The sequence below is a fragment of the Salvia hispanica genome, chromosome 5 (assembly GCF_023119035.1).
Source record: "Salvia hispanica cultivar TCC Black 2014 chromosome 5, UniMelb_Shisp_WGS_1.0, whole genome shotgun sequence".
Lineage (NCBI taxonomy): Eukaryota > Viridiplantae > Streptophyta > Magnoliopsida > Lamiales > Lamiaceae > Salvia > Salvia hispanica.
Window position 1 is genome coordinate 2,496,486 of NC_062969.1, and position 21,853 is coordinate 2,518,338.

At 33.8% G+C, this 21,853-nt stretch overlaps 3 protein-coding genes and 1 non-coding gene across 4 annotated transcripts; 2 read left to right on the forward strand and 2 right to left on the reverse strand.

Annotated features, from left to right (window-relative positions):
• Positions 1–4,959: 4,959 nt before the first annotated feature.
• TRNAE-CUC lies at positions 4,960–5,032 on the reverse strand. The gene has a single exon. It is a non-coding gene; the product is annotated as a tRNA-Glu (tRNA).
• Positions 5,033–6,686: 1,654 nt separating this feature from the next.
• Positions 6,687–7,696, forward strand: LOC125187366 (putative germin-like protein 2-1). Its single transcript, XM_048083947.1, has 2 exons — positions 6,687–6,811; positions 6,925–7,696. Exons 1-2 carry the CDS (start codon positions 6,691–6,693, stop codon positions 7,464–7,466), a joined length of 663 nt encoding a protein of 220 aa, XP_047939904.1. The 5' UTR covers positions 6,687–6,690; the 3' UTR covers positions 7,467–7,696.
• A 3,234-nt stretch (positions 7,697–10,930) lies between these two features.
• Positions 10,931–12,475, reverse strand: LOC125186215. Its single transcript, XM_048082563.1, has one exon. The coding sequence runs from the start codon at positions 12,163–12,165 to the stop codon at positions 11,086–11,088; it is 1,080 nt and encodes a 359-aa protein (XP_047938520.1). The 5' UTR covers positions 12,166–12,475; the 3' UTR covers positions 10,931–11,085.
• Positions 12,476–17,618: 5,143 nt separating this feature from the next.
• On the forward strand, positions 17,619–19,840 carry LOC125188556 (tubulin beta chain). Its single transcript, XM_048085490.1, has 3 exons — positions 17,619–18,189; positions 18,613–18,882; positions 18,970–19,840. The coding sequence occupies exons 1-3, from the start codon at positions 17,796–17,798 to the stop codon at positions 19,632–19,634; spliced, it is 1,329 nt and encodes a 442-aa protein (XP_047941447.1). The 5' UTR covers positions 17,619–17,795; the 3' UTR covers positions 19,635–19,840.
• Positions 19,841–21,853: the final 2,013 nt, after the last annotated feature.

The window sequence follows — 21,853 nt, forward strand, 5'->3', positions numbered from 1 at the left end:
GATTAAAAAAAATACTTCTATAAAAATAAGATTAAAATAAGCAAGTAAGCATCCCACCTCCCAAAGTTAGACCATTTAATTTTATAAACATGATACGCACTTACATTAATTTAGCTAAATTAGGTAGTTATACTTCTCGGTCAATGTGTTGAACTAATAATTTCTCTAATTGCTTAGAGCCTAGAGGTATTTTTAAAATGATCTCGCCTAATCTATGAATTGAAATTCCTCTTAAAAAAGACAAAGCCAAGCCAAAATCTTCCATGGTTATACATATATATTGAAAAATAACAAACCTAGTGTTCGGCCAACCACACGCAATCAATGCTGAAATAAAACCAATGTTCAAGAATTGCATAGTTATTATTTAAGTAATTAATGCTAGTAATTAAAGTTTATGAATATTTAATTATAAGCTTAATAAGATTAGATAAGTAAATTTGAAATCTATAGCAAAAAAAACAAGAACAATTTATAAAGGACAAATTGCAAAATGTTATATCATAAAATTCAGTCAAATTAATTTAGATATATTCTCAATTATATCATGATAAAAATGTACAATAAATTATGTGCAATGTATTGCATTTTCTTTATGAATCAACATCATTATAGTCTTATTTATTACAAGAATCGTCCTGAATCTAAAAATTGAATTCTCATTTCTAGACAACATAAAGTGATCCAAAATTTTGAATTATTCCCAATTTTTTCTTTGCTCTATTTTTGGTTTTATTTTTTAATTTCATACACAAAATAAGACATTAAATTTTTTAATAGATGCGTGTTCCTATGCAAGAACTTGCCGATGCCATCTCCATTTTTAGTATCGGAATTTATTATTCCAGGAAAATATGATAAAAACCTAGCTACAAGGTTGGGTTTTTATTTATTTATTTTATCTATTAATCTATGCATCTATATCTAGCATTAATTTAAGAATTTGAAGTTCGACAAAACATTTTTTGAGAAATAGAGTTTGTTGCTAAAAAAAGTTATAAAAGGCATATGTAGCGTTATTTTGGGCGGTATATTGTATTTTTGCGCTATTAAATTTTAGTATAAATCTATTTTCATATTCTAATATTCAATTCTCACGTGGATATAAATTGTGTCACTAATTTGCAGACAAATGTTATATCGATGATAATAGCTGCTCCTAATATGATTTAATTATATTGAGACTAGCCAATATCAAATTATCAATTAAACCATCTCTTGCCAGTTGATTGATCTCATGAGTTTAAACTTTGTAAATAAAATTATATTTATTGAATTGAAAATATATTCCAAGTCATAGGGTGGCTTTGGGTGCGCAGTTTCTTGTCCGAAAAGTAATGGCATTGAGCTACCAATCTAAGTGCACGTTCTCAACATATAATTATTATTATTATACTCGCTCTGTCCTATAAGAATAGGTACTAATTTGACCCAATATTCTATTTCGTGTCGTCCTACATAATTTATCTCATTTTACTTTTACCATTTTTGGTAGTGGATCGATCGCATATTCCACTGACTCATTCTTACTCACATTTTATTATAAAACTAATACTTTAAAAGTAGTACCCACATCCCACTAACTTTTCCAACTCACTTTCCATTAGATTTTTTAAAACTCGTGTCGGATCAAAGTGTTCCAAATTATCTGGGACGGAGGGAATATTGTTTTCCTTTTTAGTTCGTCCCACGACATGTTTTTTTTTTAATTTGGAAACTTTATAAGGCAGAACTCATTTTCCATTAAAAATACTTTAATCACCTTACGTCTCTACTTCTCTCTTACTTTATTAGTTCATTAAAATTCATGTCTAACTAAAAATGCATATTCTTAAAATTCATTTCCAACTAAAAGTACATATTTTTTGGGATATTCTTGGGCGCGGAAGTAGTTATTATTATTATTTATTATTAGTATTATTATTATTATTATTATTATTATTATTTTATCATGCAAATGAGTCTCTCAGAAGTCAGAACATTACAAATGACTAATAAAGTAATACTTGTAGTATTAAATTATTGACTAATACACACCTTTCACTGAGTGTAGGCTTATTGGGCTTATTCAAGACTGCAACTTTATTTTGGTTATTGGCCTTCGGCAATTTTAACGCAAAATTTTCATTAATCCATTCTTAGTTTTACAGCCCAGGCCCAATTGTAGTTATCTTCCCCAGTTATCAAGTCAGGCTCAATTTTATTTGTGTTGTTGGGCTTCTGCTTATACAATCAATAGTCTTTTTATATTCATTCTTACACAGCTAAACTTATTCAGCATGGCTGAGCTGTTGCAGTGGCTCTTCCGGGTGGGCCACGCCCCCCGCGGGAGACGAGAATGAGCATCACCCCATTGAACTGGCACTGCCACAGAATCAGCAGGAAACCGATTCGGACTTCCATCAGTAGTTGTGTCCGAAACAGCGGCTAAAGTGGACGACGAGCTGCACGAACAGTTTGTTAAGGCCGTCGCCGAACACGGTGTCGCATGTAGTAATTCTACTTTGTTCTCTCTTTTTTTATGAAATTTTATTTGTTTTGGCTGTCACTCTATATTATAAAATTGAAGATAAAAAATTTTCTATTTTTCAATGCGATAGAAATATGCTTCTACATAAAGATTGGCATGAAATACGCACATAATTATGAAAATTCGACGATGAAACCTATGTTAGCCACAATCACAATGTTAAACTTTTATTTCCAAATAATCTAATAAAATTTGTTTGGTTTCAATATATACGGAATGAGGAAAATTAAAGGTGACTTTTTGAAAAAGTAAGCGTACACTAGCCGCCAATCACTTTAAAGTTTAAACTATGTTTTGTTGTAATTATTATAACTTTTGACGTGTACGGTTAAACTGCATATACTTTTTCATCTGCTATAATTTGACTGAGAATCTTTTGATACTGTCAACTATGTTACAAGTAATTTTTTTTATAATTTCATATACATAATTAGAAATTGGTATCCGAAAGCAGCGCCTACGATGGACGACGGAGCTGCACGAACAGTTTGTTAAGGCCGCTGCAGAACTTGGTGGCGCAAATAGTAATTTTACATTGTTCCCTTTTTTCTCCACGATTTTTTTTTTTGGCTGGAGTTGTATATTCTTAAATTGAAGATAAAAAATTTCCTATTTTTCAGTGCGATGAAATATGCTTTTGCGAAAAGATTCACACGGAATACGCACAGAAATATGAAAATTTGACGTCGATACCTATGTTTGCCACAATCACAAATATGATTAGTTACATTGAAACTTATTTGAATAATGTTAAATTAATTTTAAACGCTAATATTTTTGTGTTCATATCTTTTTTCCTTAATTTTGTATGATTGCACATGAACGTCTAACCTAAAGCAATCTCAAAACTGATGGGCGTTGAAGGAATAACTCTTTTTCATCTCAAGAGTCATTTGCAGGTTTTGATATTAAAAAAAATATTACTTATAGCGTAGTTGATAATATTAAAAGATTCTCAGTCAAATTATAGCAGATAGAAAAGTAAACGTGGATTAGCCGTACGCGTCAAAAGTTATAATAATTACAACAGCACCATTAAAATGATTGGCGGGTAGTGTACGTATACTTTTGTAAAACACTGTCTTTATTTTACCATACAGATTTTATAGATAATTTAGAAATTGTGAAAATGAGTTTAGTTGTGCAGTATTATTATCTCATATAGTACGTAATTTGAAATTTGTATTTGAAGCAACGGCTACTATGGACGATAGAGCTGCACGAACAGTTCGTTAAGGTCGTCGCCGAACTTGGGGGCGCAAATAGTAACTTAACTTTGTTTGCCTTTTCTCCACGGAATGGAGTTGTATATTCTTAAATTGAAGATAAAAAAATTTCCTATTTTTCAGTGCGATGAAATATGCTTTTGCAAAAAGATTCACACGGAATACGCACAGAATTACGAAAATTCGACGATGATACCAATGTTTGCCGGCATCACAAATATGATTAGTTTACATTGAAAACTTATTTGAATAATGTTAAATTAATTCCGAATGCTAATTTTTTGTGTTGATATAATTTTTCTTAGTTTTGTATGGTTGCACGAGAACACCTATAGCAATAACAAAATTGATGAGCGTTGAAGGAATAAATCTTTTACATATTAAGAGTCATTTGCAGGTCTTGATATTTAAAAAAATATTACTTGAAGGGTAGTTAACAATATCAAAAGATTCTCGGTCAAATTATAGCAGACGGTAAAGTAAATGGTGATTAGCCGTACACGTCAAAAGTTATACTTATAAGGGCATCTACAACGCATGTGGATGGTATCGTCCCAAACGGATTATATTGGGCGGGATGCGTTGCAAGCATCCCGTACCTTAGGTGTTACTAAGGCAAGGATAGAGGGGGGTTGTCCCTCCACGACCCAACCTATGCCCGGTGAGGTTCGATCAATTTGAGGGTCGATTCGGCCCTTGTCCATGACTATAGTTCATATTATAATTACCTTTTTTATAAAATTATACTACGGGATGGGGGGTACGGAGAAAATATAAAGGAATATAAATAGTAATTAGGAAGGAAAAAATTAAAACTAGAATAAAATTAAGATATAAATAGAAAGATACATGGTTAATGATTGTAGCTTAATTGGGCGTTGGATAAAAACATTGTGCATGATTTCTATAATTAGATGTTAAATTTATTAATTTCATGTTTAGTTAGTAATTATTTTATTACGTATATATTAAAATGATCGAATATTTACTAAAAACAGGCTATTAATTAGATCAATCGTTATTTTCTCATGCTTACCTAACAGTTTAAATATTGGGCCTTTAACAACAAACTGACTATTGCAGTTTTTAAAATTATTTTAAAGCTTCATGTTTTCATTTGAATTTTTCAAACATTAAAATTAGAATTATTTTCTTATTTACTGTCCAAAAATTTGAATTAAAAACTGAATATTAAAAATTTTATTCCGTTGCCGGGACTTGAACCCGGGTCTCTCGGGTGAGAGCCGAGTATCCTAACCAACTAGACTACAACGGATTGATGCTTATTTTAAGTTTTAATTTTATTTATACTTACCGTACTATGATTTTTAGGAGTGAAAGTTCGGGTACCCGCGGGTACCCAAACCCGAAAATTCGGGTACCCGAACCCGAAATCTCAAAAATATCATACCCAATACCCGACCCGTATGTGAATTCGGGTACCCTAATACCCGATGCGGGTACCCGAACCCAACTAATTGGGTACCCACAAACCCGGAATTATTATATTTAAAATTTATTCTTTTATATAAATTAAATTATGATGGGAATAGAAATTATTAAAAATCACGCAATACTTATACTATTTATTGACTATAATTCTATATTATATAAAATAGACCTTAGACAAATAGACACTACTTAATTTTAAAATAATTTTTTTTTGGTATAAATTGAAACATAAAAGGGATTATAAAAGAGATTAAAATAACTTTTTAAGACATTAAATGAACATGTAAATAAAATGGAGAAAGCATAACTAATTAACTATATATTTTCAAAAGATAACAAGTAAGAACATAAATAATGCAATATGAACCAAACACGAATGTAAAGAAGAGAGCAAACGGCAAAAAGAGAGCAACAACAGCGGCGTGAAGGAAACTTGAAAAAGTGAGGCATACGAAAAATTTATAAATCTACATGTGATTAAATAAAGTTACCCTAGATTTACCTTACGGGCCATAGGCCCTATACTAAATAAAAATATTTATCACAAATACATAATTAATCGGGTTTAATCGGGTATTAGTCGGGTACCCTAATACGGGTTTCGGGTACCCTAAACCCGAAAAATCCTCACATTAACTACCCAAATCCATACCCGAACCCATTATTTCGGGTTTCGGGTACCCATAACCCGTCGGATATTGGGACTGTGTCGGGAATACCCGAAACCCGCGGATTAAATTTTCAGGCCTAATGATTTTGTATGATTCACAAATGACTTTGTTACTGAAACAAATTGTCATCATCCTTTAAATGCTCTCCACTAAATACAATATTTTACTTTTTAGAAAGAAAAAAAATAATACTACTATGATAAAAGTATGTATATAACGTTGCATCCAAACGAAAAGGTCAAAATAGTTAAATACTTACAGTATAATCAAATGACACTAATATCTTAGCTTGGCTTATGTTGAATTGGCCATGTTTGCCAACATAATTAATAATTACTCCATTAGCATCATATCGAAAAATATCTTTATAATAATTTACAATTTACATGGTCTGCCCCAGCTATTAAAACTACATTATTTTAGATATCATGTTTAGGATTTTGTCTTAGTAGTACAAAAAACATTTAACCTAACACATAGTCAAATTAGTCACAACGTCATAGCCTAATTAAAAATTTCTATCACTCCATATTATGTCACTCTCTATAATTCGGACGAAATGTTTCTTTCTATCTTTCACTTTTAAGTTCTAATTAATAATTTCAGATTGTGAAATTTTGAATAGATAAAATTGCATGGGCATAATATTTACTCATATACACCTTGGAATCAGACGGCCAGTTCGTTAATTACGACTTTATCTCTTTTGACTATCTCATAACAATATATATAAAATACATTATATTTTTGTGTATATATATAGGCCTTGCACCTATGTTTTGCACCACAATAATTCGAATTTACCTCAAGAATGGCAATATCAATGCTATTAATCCTAATTCTTACAACAATCACTAGCACTAATTATCTAACCCTAGCCTATGAATCAAGCCCTCTTCAAGATTTTTGTGTTGCCGATTTCAAAAGTCCAGGTTAGTAATTGTTTTTCGATATAAATCAATAAATCATTATGTGATGTACATATTTTTGTACTAATGGAGTACTAGGTAACTTACATTTTCTGATATTTTTAAATTAAATGTAGTGAGGGTGAACGGCTTCACTTGCCTAGATCCTAAACAAGTGAAGGCCGACCACTTCCATTTCCGGGGCCTACACATCCCTGGAAACACCTCAAATCCCATGGGATCCTTCATAAACCGGCCCACAGTCTTCGAGATCCCCGGGCTCAACACTCTCGGTATCTCCACCGTGCGTGTGGACTACGCGCCCCGAGGGGTGGTCCCGCCCCACCGCCACCCCCGCGCCTCTGAGGTACTGACGGTGCTTGAGGGCACCGTGCTCGTGGGATTTGTTACGTCGGACCCCGAGAACAAGCTAATCTCGAAAGTGCTGCAGAAGGGCGATGTTTTCGCGTTTCCATTTGGATTGATTCATTTTCAACAGAATGTTGGGGAAAACGACGCTGTTACGATTGCGTTTTTGAGCAGCCAAAACCCCGGCGTGATCGCCATCGCAAACTCCGTATTCGGCTCTGATCCATCGATCGATGTTGATGTGTTAGCCAAAGCTTTCCAAGTCGACCATGCCATTGTTGATAAGCTGCAAGCTCCTTATAAATTATAAATGTATTTTTTGTCTTTAGAGTGATTTCCTTATTTTTTTATATTTTTTTTAATTACCAAGGGTATCCATCTGCGGGCCCAATTGTTTTGCACTGTTTCTGTACTTTTACTTTGCTCGCCAATTTTTGGCTTCGAGCATTTTTGTTGTAAAATAAGTGGGAAAAAATAAGTGTATGGATTATAAAAATAGTGGAAGGGTTATGTAAATAAAGAAAAATAAATGTATATTACTACTAGACAGCCATTATTGTTGAATAGTGTGTTTGAAATGACAAAAAAGAGTGTTGCAAATTATATTTAGAAGATGATATGTGAAACACAGTTTAAGATAAATGATCTGATCATCCTATAAATTTTAGTTAAATATGTTTGCAATTGCACGACTGATTAGTTAAAATGTAATCTATTGGATAACATTGTAAATATGGAATAGTTCATACGATGCCCTTTCCATTATATATATTGATAAAAGTCATAAAATTATAATACTGTGTATATAACTTCCGACATAAATCAAGATAAGAAAGAATATATGCCTTTTCTTTTTGTGAAAACAATAGAATGTCCAAAATACTTTTTTTTATATAAAGGAAATGTTCAACAAATTAAGCAAGAGTGCAGAAATAGGCCAGATCAACAGATATATATCAACAAAAAGTCGACAAAATCAAACTTATAAACAAAAGCAAACACTCTATCTAAAATTTAAATAATTCGCTATCTCATGCTTAAGTGCATTTCTTATTATTAGTCACTATATTTGTAATTTATATAAGTTATCTTCAAACGATGTTCATGAATCTCGTGGTAAAGAGAGTGACAATTTATCTTTTAATTAATGCCTGGAGAGAATAATTCAACCAATTACCCAATCTAGTTAGTTCAAACAAGAATTGCATGCTCAAAAAATTATTAATTAGTTACATAAATGTTCAAAGATTAGGTATTTGCCCCATAGAATACGTTAGAATTAAAATTGAGATTCGTATGAGATGTATCCAACCTTTTCAATTCTTTTCTATTCTTTTTCTTTTTTGGGTTGCATCTATTTTCCTTAATGATTAAGACTATACTCAGAACCATACTATGGATTAAAATCGTCTTATCATCAGTTGCTACTTCAGATATTATCTTATCTAATTAACATATGGATCAAGAGAATCTTAATTAATTATTTAATTAATTAAAATATTGGGCATCACGGATAACCTCTCACATGCACCCTAGTCAACACTAGTCATGTGAAATGCTATGCTTTCTTTGACTTACAAGATACAAATATCTTTCACTAATGATTTTTATGTAAAATTGAAAGAAATTTCGTAAAAAGAAAAAAAAAGTGGGGCTGTGAGCCGTGCGTGGTTAAACCAGAATTGTCGATTTGACTCAGATTCTGATCAACGGTTTCAAGATAGAACCTTAATAGTCTCCTATTCTCTTATGGGTTGAATTGGAATTCAAATATTGGTTCTACCAGTCTCATTTCGGTTCCAAGAATTTTGAAACCATAATGAACAAGTAATTGCCGAGTTTGGTCCAAAACAATAGTAATAAAAAAAGAAATAATAAAAATACTAATGAATATAGAGACAAAGCTAGTAAATTAATTCAATTGAGGCAAAAATGTATTAAAATTTTTTAAGAGTTTGAGGTGGAGCGTATATAAAGAAAATTATTTATTTCAAATAAAGAATATAATTGTATAACTAAAATATGTTGAGGCGGACATTTGCCCCTTATTATGTACAAGTGGCTCTTCTTTTGAATGAAAATCACTCAAAAATTTACTGTTTTAAATGGCACATATCACTTCTCAGGTTGACTATAATTTTAGTTTCTATGGAATCAGAACTGCTAATTCTTGAACCGGCATCATTCATATCATCCGAACGTACCAATGATTAATCGCCAATTTTGCCCTAAAATCGAAAAAGGGGTAAAAGACCAACAGAACATACTCTGAAACCATTGAATCGGAACCGAAACCGCTAGTCTAAACCGGTGGCATCCTAAGATAGAGTGGGAGAAATGATAGAGAAAATTAGACAATATTTGATGTTACGTAGGACTAGTGTCACTTTATAGTCACACTTATGAATCCAACCCACCATGAGATAAATGGAAAACATAGCTGTAAAGACAAGCCACGATTCTATTTGAAAAATAGCGTAGTTCAATAATATGCTGTGATTGTGAGGGAGAGGATACTCAAGTCAATGAAGTGGGGATTCTCATTTAATTTGTTCTCTAAAATTATCTTTTTATTAGTATTTTCTTTGTCTTTACAAAGCAATGAGGTGGTGATTTCCCTAGCAGCCTGATCTTTGTCTGCACTTGAACACAAATCTAAAGTGTATTGGCCCCATTAAATGGGATCATTTCAGTACAAAAAGCAGAAATAATAGAGGAATAGATATTTTCAGTGAAGTTCATATTAAGTTAAAGCAAATTAGCAATGGATGGTTATAATGAAAACTTTCTTTATTGGTAATAATGACCAATGTTTCCTCCATTTTAATGATTTACTATATATATTAAAATTAAAAAGATATAGTAATATTTTATCGTTTACTCTCCCATTGGAAAATGATATTTTTAGCAAAAAGTTAAATTTGAAATTTGGTTAATAAAACAAATTAAGAAGCAACAAAGAAGGTTGAATTGAACCACCAACGAAACCAATCAATTGCAAAAATTTCATTCCATTCGGCAGCAACGCGTGGACGACAAACTCAAAACATAGAGAAAAAGTCAATAGAGATAAAGATTGAATTTTGTCAAATTGATTACTACTCCCTCCGTCCCAGAATAAGAGTCACTATTTGTCATAAAAGTCCGTCCCAGTTTAAGAGTCACATTTAAAATTTTTCATATTTGGTCATACAATTTTACCCCATTGTTCATCAAAATTACATCAAAGTGTCATTATCTACATTAAAATAAACCAAAATAAAAATAAAAAACCAAAAAGTCAAAAAGAGACTCACCTTCAACCATCTCACTTCATTTATTACACACTCCACCATCTCACTTCATTTATTACACAATCCAACTATTTCTTAAAATCTTAGCCATAACTATATCTAACTCCTAATCTGGGACGGGGGGAATATAATTTAGTAGTATTAAAGAATTGTTTGAGTGAGTGAATTCGAATGTGCGAATTGTTGAAGAAATAATCAAATTTAGTTAAATTCCGATATTCCAAAACCAAACCGAAAAAACATAAATAAAATTTGAATATATTTTTTAGTTTTCCACAAAGAATTTCACACTCCGTTACAAACCAACCAAAATTTTAACTTTATGATTGAATCAATTTAATCTCAATTAATATCGAACTAATTTAATTTGATCTCAAATTAATCTCCCGTGCCCACAAATGGGAATACCGTGAACACGAAAAAGCAGCAAACTTTACACTTTGCTCATGACATCTCCACGCCTAATCTTTATCAAAAAAGCTAATCAAAAACATTCATCATCAATCATCATATTTCTCAAGATGATCAAATTCAGACAACAAATAGGTTAACTTAAGATTTCCATCTACCAAATTTACATCCGTATGTCATATTCAACATCTGTGCAAACCACAACCAAAACCTTAAAAAATGTTTCTAACTGGACTTAACGTTAAACCACATCATCACTTTCAACACCAACAACCACACCAACGTCAGGACAAGCGCGAAAGGCCGGCCTCCGATGAGGCCAGCCAGCACGATCAGACACAGCACCATGTATCTCCGAGCCTCCACAGAGTTGACCTTATCTTCGCCTTCATCTTCATCTTCATCAATCTTTGCTTCTACTTCACAGATTGAAGTCCTCACATCTTCTTCTCTGTGATCGGAAACCGACGAGGCTATGTTTCCGTTATCCGATTCCTCGGCAATGTGATCATCTCTGTGATCCTTTTTAGCACCTCTGAATTTCTTTGGAATCAGAACAATTTTCCTAATCTTGGAAGAAATCTTTGCTTTTCTTGTTTTTTTGGAGAGGGGAGGCTCTTCTTCTACCTTCATTGCCATCTCCACGGCCTCGATTTCTCGAAATTCAGGTTTCGATTTCTCCTCGGTGATCTCCTTCTCCGGTTGAATCTCCGGTGATTCGAGGACTTGAATTTCTTGAATTAGTAATCTAGAATTAGTTTGCACAATCGGCGGCGCCGCCGGGGAGAGGCGGCGGCGGCGTTTTCCGGCGTATTCGAGGAGGAGGAGGAGGGCCGCCGAGATGGTGATCCCTAAAGCGAGTCTCTTAGTGGAAAACCCCAAAACCACCACCGTGAAAATCTTGAAAATCATCACCAAAACCCCATTCACTTCCCTATCCCTCGCTTCCCCGCCGCTCTCAGCGCCGCCGCGCTCCTCCACAGCCTCATCCGCGTTTCGAATTTCAATCGGCGGAGGCGGAATTGGGGAAACACTTCGCCGCAGCGGCGATCCCACCGGCGACGGCGGCGGCGGAGGGCAGAAAATCGGCGATCCTTCAACCGCCGGATCACAAACGCCGCGCTTCTTCTTCGACGGCTTCTTCAATTTCTCGCGATTCTTGATGAAGAGATCGATCAACGAAGTCGGAAAACCGGTCTCCACCACCAGAGAGGAGCCGTCGCGCCGCTTCTGGGAGATGTGGAGGTGGTCGTTGACCAGTCGGGAAATTCGGCCGCTCTTCACCTTCTTCCACGGGAAAGGCATCGCAGAAACGCGAAATTGATCGAATTTCAATCGATTCTACAAAAACCCCTTCCGAATTTCTGAAATTTCCGCAGAAATCATCCAAATTCCCTTAATTTGAAATCGGGAGAGTTGGGATGAAATGTTAAAAAAGGAGTCTTTATAAAAAGGGGGCAACTTTGATTTCGCCCCTTTCTGATTGAGGGGATTTTGAAACCCTAGAGAGGGATTTAAAAGGAAGGGAAAAGGGGATGATGGCGCGTGGGAACTGGTTTCAACTGTAATAATCGGATCGGAGAAATTAATGAGATCGCTTGTCGGTTTGAGGGCTTGCTGTTCATAGACGGAGTATTTAAGGAAATTTAATCACAGTCGCCTTTTTTGTAATCAATATTTAATTATAGTAATAAATGTGCATAAAAAGGAGCAGTCTATATATGAAGGGACTTTTTAGAAAGTTTACCTTTTAATTCCCTTTTATAAATATTAACTAAATTACGAAATGAATTAATTATTCTCTCCGTCCCAGATAATTCGATTCAATATTCCATTTCGAATTGTCCCATATAATTTGTTTCACTTCACTTTTACTAGTTTTAGTAATGGACCTCATATTTCACTAACTCATTTCTACTAATATTTTATTATAAAACTAATACTACTTTAAAAGTAGGACTCACATCTCACCAACTTTTTCAACTCACTTTCCATTAGATTTCTTAAAACTCGTGCCCGGTCAAAATGTCCCAAATTATCTGGGACGGAGGGAGTAAAAAACTAGAAACAAAAACGTTTCTAAAATTAAATATTTCCAAATTTAAGAAAAGATATATTTTCTGTATATGTAAATCATATTAATTCAATAAAAATAATGCACTAATAAATTGATTTAAATTAAATTTAAGAGCATGTTCGATGTATTCATGTTTGTCTTTATACTTGATGAATAATAAAGAGGATGATTTCGTGGCAATTAATTCCATTCTTTAATTAATAACGAAATGGTGTACTAATTTTCTTTGTAAAATGAACGTTACTCATAAATATAATTTATATTAGGAGATATTTGAGGCTAATCGAATTCTTGGTTTGTATTAAATTAAGATTATTCAGTTTTAATTTTGCTTCCGGCGTGCAAATGAACATTTTAAAAAGTTTAGATACTTTAGTCAAGGTTATATACTAATTAATCCATCTTATGTTTTTTCATCCCTGAAGGGATTTAGAGTAATTTGTTGGTAAGCATTAGACACAGACAGCAGTGTGATTACTCCTATTATTTTTAAATTTCAATATTTATTCGATTTTTATCTGATGATAAAAAGTAATAAAATCTTAAAAATAAGAAAAATAGAGCAATTTTATAGGTTCTTATTATTCTCTGTAATTTTTACATATTCTTTGCCTAATTTCTTATATACTAATATAATAATAGCTATTATTGGTATTATTATTTTTCCAAATTCAAAATTTTATTAATTTTCCTTAATATTTTCAAATGCAAAATAAGTAATCAATCAATAATCATATTCTTAGTAATCATAATCCAAAGAAATATATTCTATAGCAACATTATTTTTTGGACAAATAAAGTGCAACTTCAAAATTTTGGGCAAGACTTGCGAGTACAACAATTTTGGGCACAATTCTATTTTTGCAAAAGTTATGAGCATAGCTTTTTCTGGTGACCAATAATTTACATGAAGCTTCATTATTCACACTCACTCTTGTAATTCTCTAATTCTTAATAGTACTTCGTAGAAAAGTTAAAATACCAAATCAATAATAAAATCATATGTGTATCCTTTAATTGTTGACATATAAAATTTATACAAAATCAAGTTATCAACAACAACAGACATAGCATATAACATAATAATTAATCATACTTAAGCAAATTTATGTGACAAAATCGATTTAGCACCAAAAATTATGTACTATATTTGTTTGTAGTGGCATTTCAGTTCTCCTTCCTACTATTTTGCAAGCGTTAATAATTTGTTCATTTTGCCAATTATTGATTTGTTCCAAAAAAAAAGTTGTCATTTTCAATCCAACCAAATACACTTTATAATTTACTACTACTATAAGTTTGTTGTGGCATAGTGGGGTGTCTAAATCGTAGATATAAGAAATAGATCGTGGGTGATTATTTTATTAGAAATTCCAATTTCAAGAGGACACTCAACATACATAAATGTAATGTTTCCCAACCTAAAGTTAAAGTTCTATTATAAATTAATTTGATATTAATTTAACATGAAATTCAGTGACATAGAAAAGAGATGGTATACATAATTTACAAGATGTATAAAAGTTGATAGTACTTAAAACGCACAAATTTTAATCTACATATAGTTTTACAATCTACATGCAAATTAGCAAACTTCATTTTTAAAATATAAGTATAAATTTTCAAATGTTATTTTTATTCATATATCAATTACCTCAATTAATAATGAGACGGGACACCTGAAATGTCTATGTAGCTCAAATGACTAATGTATAATACGACTTTGTTGCATGTATACATCATTTCATCGGATGACTATGATGTCATTATGACTAGCTAGCCGTCGCGTATCAAATAAAGAAAAAAAAAAGCCTAAAAGTTCTTAGATATTCAGAAGAAGTTAAATTAGATATGCCTGATAGATTATGAATTGCATTTTAAAGCATATCATCCCTTTATTTTACAAATAATCTTATAGTTTAATTAAATAAAACTAAAATCTCATAGAAATAGTAAGATATGATTCCTAAATATGAAATCAAATTATAATTAGCTTGATGTATATTCCTTGAGTAGGACAGACGCAAATATGATTCTTGAAATGCCAAACACATGCATTTTCCTAATTATTATGTCGCTTTCAACTAGTAAAATTTCGTCAACCTTGTAATAGTGTTACAGCACGATTCGAATATGCGCAAATATAAAGTTACTCCTATTTTCGTAAAAAGTTTTATATTAACCACGTTTAGTACTCTATAATATATTAGTACATTTATAGCAATTAGGTAAAAGTTTTGTATGTATTACATTTATAGCAATTAGGTGCAAACTTTTTGTGAACACCATTTATCTATGTTGTCATTCGATTTTTGGATTGTATTTATTGTGTCATTAATTAAATTACAAATTGCATAAAAACATAAAAGTCAAATGTTCTTTTATCCATTTATTTGAATCTATTTAGACTTAGAAAATAATATAGATAAAGCTTTGATTTAATATAATTTATAAAACTAATGACTTTCAATAATTATTTTTTAGGTATTCGAATAAAAATATATGGATATATAAAGGGAAAAAACTAATGTTTATATACGATTTGTTTCATAATATTTTTCCTATAGTATATTTTTTTTTTAATATTCCCTACATCCATTGGTGAATCAAGCAATGTCGATTGAGAATCCTATCCTCACTTTCCAAATAGAATATAAAATAAACGCACTTGATTAAGAGAATGTAATGAATGTTAATTATGTGACCAAATTCACGTGGTTTCCCTTCAGTGATTTTTATAATTAATTTGGAGTTCAATACGTGTTCGATCCTCATTTTCGTAACTTTAGAAAATAGGAAAATAGTTAAATAAATAAACGAGTCCAATATCATCCAAATACATTGACAGCAACATTATTTCTAGATGATTCTTGTGACCTTCCTGATACGCAGCTGCGGTACAAATTTCATGCAAAGTTGAGGTCTTGGTCGGATTTGGTCGGATAGCGTAAGACTCGTCTATGATTAATAAAATGGTCAAAACTTAGAAGATTGATTCTTGTTTTTCGATATAGAGTAACTTTAAATTCTTGAATTAATTGTCTCACTTTTTGATATGCCTACAAATCAGTATATGGAATAACCATGGAGTTCGCCGACAAAAAAAATTATTCAAAAATATGATCAGAATTTGTGATGTAATTAGTTACATATGGTTCCGATTAATTAACAGCCACCTAATTAAAACTTAATATCGTACTAATATAGTTCAAACTCTTGTGCTAAACCCAACTTTGAATCAAAATCTTGTGCAGGCGTTCCCATGGGCAACTTTAGTTTTTATTTAGTTTTAGTTACTTAATTTAATCAATCTTCGATTAAATAATTCTCTAGTTAATATCAATTAAAAAAATACGGGTTTACGCATCTGAGCAGCCCATTTATGACATTTCTGGCCCAATATATAGTGTTCCACTAATAAATCTGGGCCTTAATAAACCCAATAGCCCAACTATATATTAATGGGGATAATAGACCCACGAAGTTTATATTTTACTGGAAAATCGTGCAAATTTTAATCAATGAAGATGCAACAATATACTCCCTCCGTCCCGCGTTACTTGAGTCACTTTTTTTTCGCATTCGTTTATTATTATTTTTCCAAAACGAGTGCGAAAAAGAAGTGACTCAAGTAACGTGGGACGACGGGATTATTTAAATAAAGTAAATTCAAAATCATTTTCTATAAACACAATATATACCGAACTAACATTTGCATCAACAAAGCTAACCGTAGGAGATCTATCTGTACATAGTAAGAACATATCCATAATTTAAAAGTAAGATAGTAATAAATAAAATAATGAATTTTAATTAGTGTATCAATTCAACCTCTATATATATATATATATATATATATATATATATATATATATATATTCTGCACACTAATGAATAAAGAGAGAAAATATTTTAATCAGATAGCATTACTCATTCAAAAGATGGTATGAAACAAGTGTAATTAGTTGAAACAGGTTCAACTACTTTACTTATAATGACATTAAGTCAATTAAGTCAATTAAATCACATTTATTTTGCCATTCACCACTAACATGAAACAATATTTGCCAAATTTGTTAAGTTGGATGATAATGACAATCCACCCTAAAATACTCTATAAAAACAAATATACTCCCTCCGTCTTGGATAATTCGATCCAGTTTTCCATTTCGGTCTGTCCCACATAATTTGTTTCATTTCACTTTTATCATTTTTGGTAGTGGACCTCATATTCCACTAACTCATTTCTACACACATTTTATTATAAAATTAATATATAAAGGTAGGACCCACATTCCACTAACTTTTTCAACCCACTTTTCATTACAATTCTTAAAACCCGTGTCCGGTCAAAGTGACCCGAATTATCCGCGACGGAGGAAATAGCATGTAGCTATACAAGAACATCTTTATAAACTTAATTAATACAAACCAGTATGATAATAAATTAACATATGTTTTAAGTAAAATAAATACTAGGAGTACTTTACTAAGTTTTCTTGTTTGGAAAAAAATATTATGGAAAATCATATTATAAACTTAATAGAATCTCTCATTTTATAATCTTTGTCCAAAAACATTCTTCTTGGGAAATGCATACAGCACCTAAAAAATTAATAAAATAAAAAAATCAGAATGGCATTTTCGAGAATATAGTGAAATCCGAGACTCAATCTATATCAGAAGCCACCTTCAGCTCATCTCTCATCACTCTACTGAAATTGAAACAGCAACCGATTCCAATTTCAACTCGAAAATCAAAATCCGAAGCAGTTTTTCCACCGATCTACACTCACTAATCACTCTCATTCCCCTCCAGATAAGAAGGAAGTAGATCCACCGCAAAAACCGAGGAAAAATGAGAGAAATCCTGCACATCCAGGGCGGGCAATGCGGCAACCAGATCGGCGCCAAATTCTGGGAGGTGATCTGCGACGAGCACGGCATCGATCAGACGGGGAGATACAACGGCCAATCCGACCTCCAGCTCGAGCGCGTCAACGTCTACTACAACGAGGCCAGCGGCGGGAGGTACGTCCCACGCGCGGTGCTCATGGACCTCGAGCCCGGCACCATGGACTCCGTCAGATCCGGGCCATACGGCCAGATTTTCAGGCCGGATAATTTCGTCTTCGGCCAGTCCGGCGCCGGGAATAATTGGGCGAAGGGGCATTACACCGAGGGAGCGGAGCTCATCGACTCCGTGCTCGACGTCGTGCGCAAGGAGGCGGAGAATTGTGACTGCTTGCAAGGTTGGTGGATTTGATCGTTAGATCTGTTGGTACGGTTTTTGGAAATCTCGTGGATTTTGATTAGTTCTATCTTTGCTTATGAATTAGTACGAGTTTCGCGAACTTTGATCTGTTTAACCTGCTCCATTATATTATGCTTGCCAGTGATTAACTGTTATCTTCAATCTGGTTTTGATGTGATTTAGGCCAATTTTAGTGCAGTGTGTTGATTTGATGCTATGGAATTTCATATTTGCTGGTGTGAATTACATAAATTTAGAGATGCAGAATTTTGGATATCATTTAATGGAACTTGATCTATTTTTTAATATGCCAGATTGTTGGTTTATGGTCTTGCCTGTATATTCATTAATATTTAATAAATGCAAAAGGGGAATGATTATTCTATTGAATTATGACATTGTTATGACATTTCCTCAACAGGATTTCAAGTATGTCACTCCTTGGGTGGAGGCACGGGATCCGGCATGGGAACCCTTCTCATCTCCAAGATCAGAGAGGAGTATCCAGACAGGATGATGTTAACATTCTCCGTCTTTCCATCTCCGAAGGTATCCGACACTGTTGTTGAGCCATACAATGCCACGTTGTCTGTTCATCAACTCGTTGAGAATGCAGACGAGTGTATGGTTTTGGATAACGAGGCTCTCTATGATATCTGCTTCCGTACTCTTAAGCTTTCAACTCCCACCTGTAAGTTTGGTTTATGCATGTAAATGATTTACTTGGTATGTGACTGCAGCATTTCTGATGCAATTCATTATGTCTATTTTCTCATAGTTGGCGATCTCAACCACCTTATCTCCGCCACCATGAGTGGTGTCACATGCTGTCTCCGTTTCCCAGGCCAACTCAACTCCGACCTCAGGAAACTTGCCGTCAACCTTATCCCCTTCCCACGACTTCATTTCTTCATGGTTGGGTTCGCGCCCTTGACCTCCCGAGGCTCCCAGCAGTACAGGGCTCTGACCGTACCCGAACTCACTCAGCAGATGTGGGATGCAAAGAACATGATGTGCGCAGCAGACCCACGCCATGGACGCTACTTGACTGCCTCAGCCATGTTCCGTGGCAAGATGAGCACCAAAGAAGTTGACGAGCAGATGATCAACGTGCAGAACAAGAATTCGTCCTATTTTGTCGAGTGGATCCCCAACAACGTGAAGTCCAGTGTCTGTGACATCCCTCCCACAGGTCTGAAAATGGCTTCCACCTTCATCGGAAACTCCACCTCGATCCAGGAGATGTTCAGACGCGTGAGCGAGCAGTTCACTGCAATGTTCAGGCGCAAGGCTTTCTTGCATTGGTACACCGGTGAAGGGATGGACGAGATGGAGTTCACCGAGGCTGAAAGCAACATGAACGACCTTGTGGCAGAGTATCAGCAGTACCAGGATGCGACGGCCGATGATGAGGAGTATGAGGACGAAGAGGAGGAAGCTTGATGTGATTTTATGAGTTCCCATGGTATGTCCAAATCTCATGGTCATTGGTTTTTTATGAGTGTGTTACTATTGTGTCTTAATGTTTAGGAATATACTTAGATGTATTTGTCCATATGTATGATATGATTTGTGGTTTTGTCATGTTTGAGAGAGGTGTGTGATAATGATAATGAATGTTTGTGAATTGTGATCTATTAGATTTTCAACTCATGTGTACAATTTCTTTTTTTTCTCCTTAGGATATTGCTTCCTTGAATTATTATAATCTTCTTAGAATTTCATGTGTCTATGCTATAAGTCAGATATAATGAATGTGGTGGGATGAAATTTAACAGTATCATAACAGTCTACATTGGGACAATGTAAAGAACATATGGAACAAATACTTTGCTTTCATGAACAAATAAATGTGTCTGTTTGTATGTGTGTGTGTGAGAGAGAAAGAGAGACTAATGAAAGTCATAGTTCCTGGGAACAGCATGGCTTCTGGTCCTGAGAAACATGTGATCACTCCTAAAAGTAACATTTTCTTGAAACTCACACTGCTCCTCTTCATCAATGGTGCCAATCTTCCCCAGAGCAATGCTGTAGCTTCTGTCTATACCATTACCACCTACATATCCATCATTCCTTCTCTCTCTAAAACGACCAACTCGATCAACTTCACTCGACCTGTACATCTCCCCGAGTCTCTCCCTGTCCCCGTCTTTGCGTCTGTTGGTGTCGAAGTTCTTGCAGAGGTGGGAAGTGTTAGTGGCGGGGCAGGTGATGACGCCGACTTTGCTGTCGAAGCTGACGAGGCTGTCCACGTAGAAATCTCTCGCCCTGCGCAGAAATCGCCTTGGAGCGCCGATGTAATGCCTCAGCCGCTGCCTCTGCTTGTTTTCGGTGATTTTCATGATGATTGGTGATGCCAATTTTCAAACTTCTCTTGCCTTCTTTTTTTCTTCTTCTTCCTCTCTTTGTGTTTTGATGAACAGAAATATTAATGTGTTGGTGACTTGGTGTTGTGTGGGTGTGTTTGTATAAAAGCTGGTCTGGTTTTGATTGCTGTTATTGTTGTTGGGTTTGGGAGGAAATTGTTTTCAAAGTAAGAATATCAAGTTGAAGTCAAGGATCATATCATTTACTTCTTTTTTGTTTTCTTGCATTTATATTGTTCTTATTATTGTTGGGTTTGAGAATAAGATTATAGACAAAGGGTCTAAATAAAGTAGTTTAATCTGTATTTCTACTTATACTATACGTATTAATACAAGAGTTTTGCTTTACAAATTCTTGGCTTTTCTATTATGTTCCCAATATGTAATTCTATAGATGACAATTGTGTAGTATTCATATATTGTACTACTACTATATACTCCCTCCGTCCCCCATTAGCGGTCACAGTTTGACCGGGCACGGGTTTTAAGAAATGTAAAGAAAAGTTGGTTGAAAAAGTTAGTGGAATGTGGGGTTCACTTTTTTATATTGGTTTTATAATAAAATGTGAGTGAAGTGAGTTAGTGGAATGTGGGACCTACTACCATTATGGTAAAAATGAATTGTGACTCTTAATTGGGGACGGACCGAAATGGAAAAGTGTGACTCTTAATCGGGGACGGAGGGAGTATTTCTTACTCCACACAACAAGAGTTCTATAGGCTTGTGCAATAGTAGCTTAGTGAATATAGTTAATTACTCCCTCCGTCCCTGATTAAGAGTCACACTTTTCCATTTCGCTCCATCTCCAATTAAGAGTCACGCTTCATTTTTACCATAAATAGTAAGTAGGTCCCGCATTTCACTAACTCAATTCACTCACATATTATTATAAAACCAATATTAAAAAATGGGTCCCACATCCCACTAACTTTTTCAACCAACTTTTCTTTACATTTCTTAAAATTCGTGTCCGGTCAAAGTGTGACTCTAAATCGGGGACGGAGGGAGTATTAGTAATGACATCAATCAAGAAAAAGAAAACAAGAGAGAAGAACCTATAGCTCGTTACGATAATGAAGGATTTGGGACAAACCATAGAAACGAATAAGTTCATGCAAGTAGTAAGATGCTAAAAATTGAGGATTTGTGAATAGAATATGAGAGTTGCGACAAGTTAAAAAATTGTTAGAGATTTTGTGAAACGAAAGAAAACTTAACCTTTTGAAAAATGTGAAAGTTGAAACACAAAAGACTAAAATATTGCAAGGGATTAGTAGGGCCGTGTGTGGAAAGTT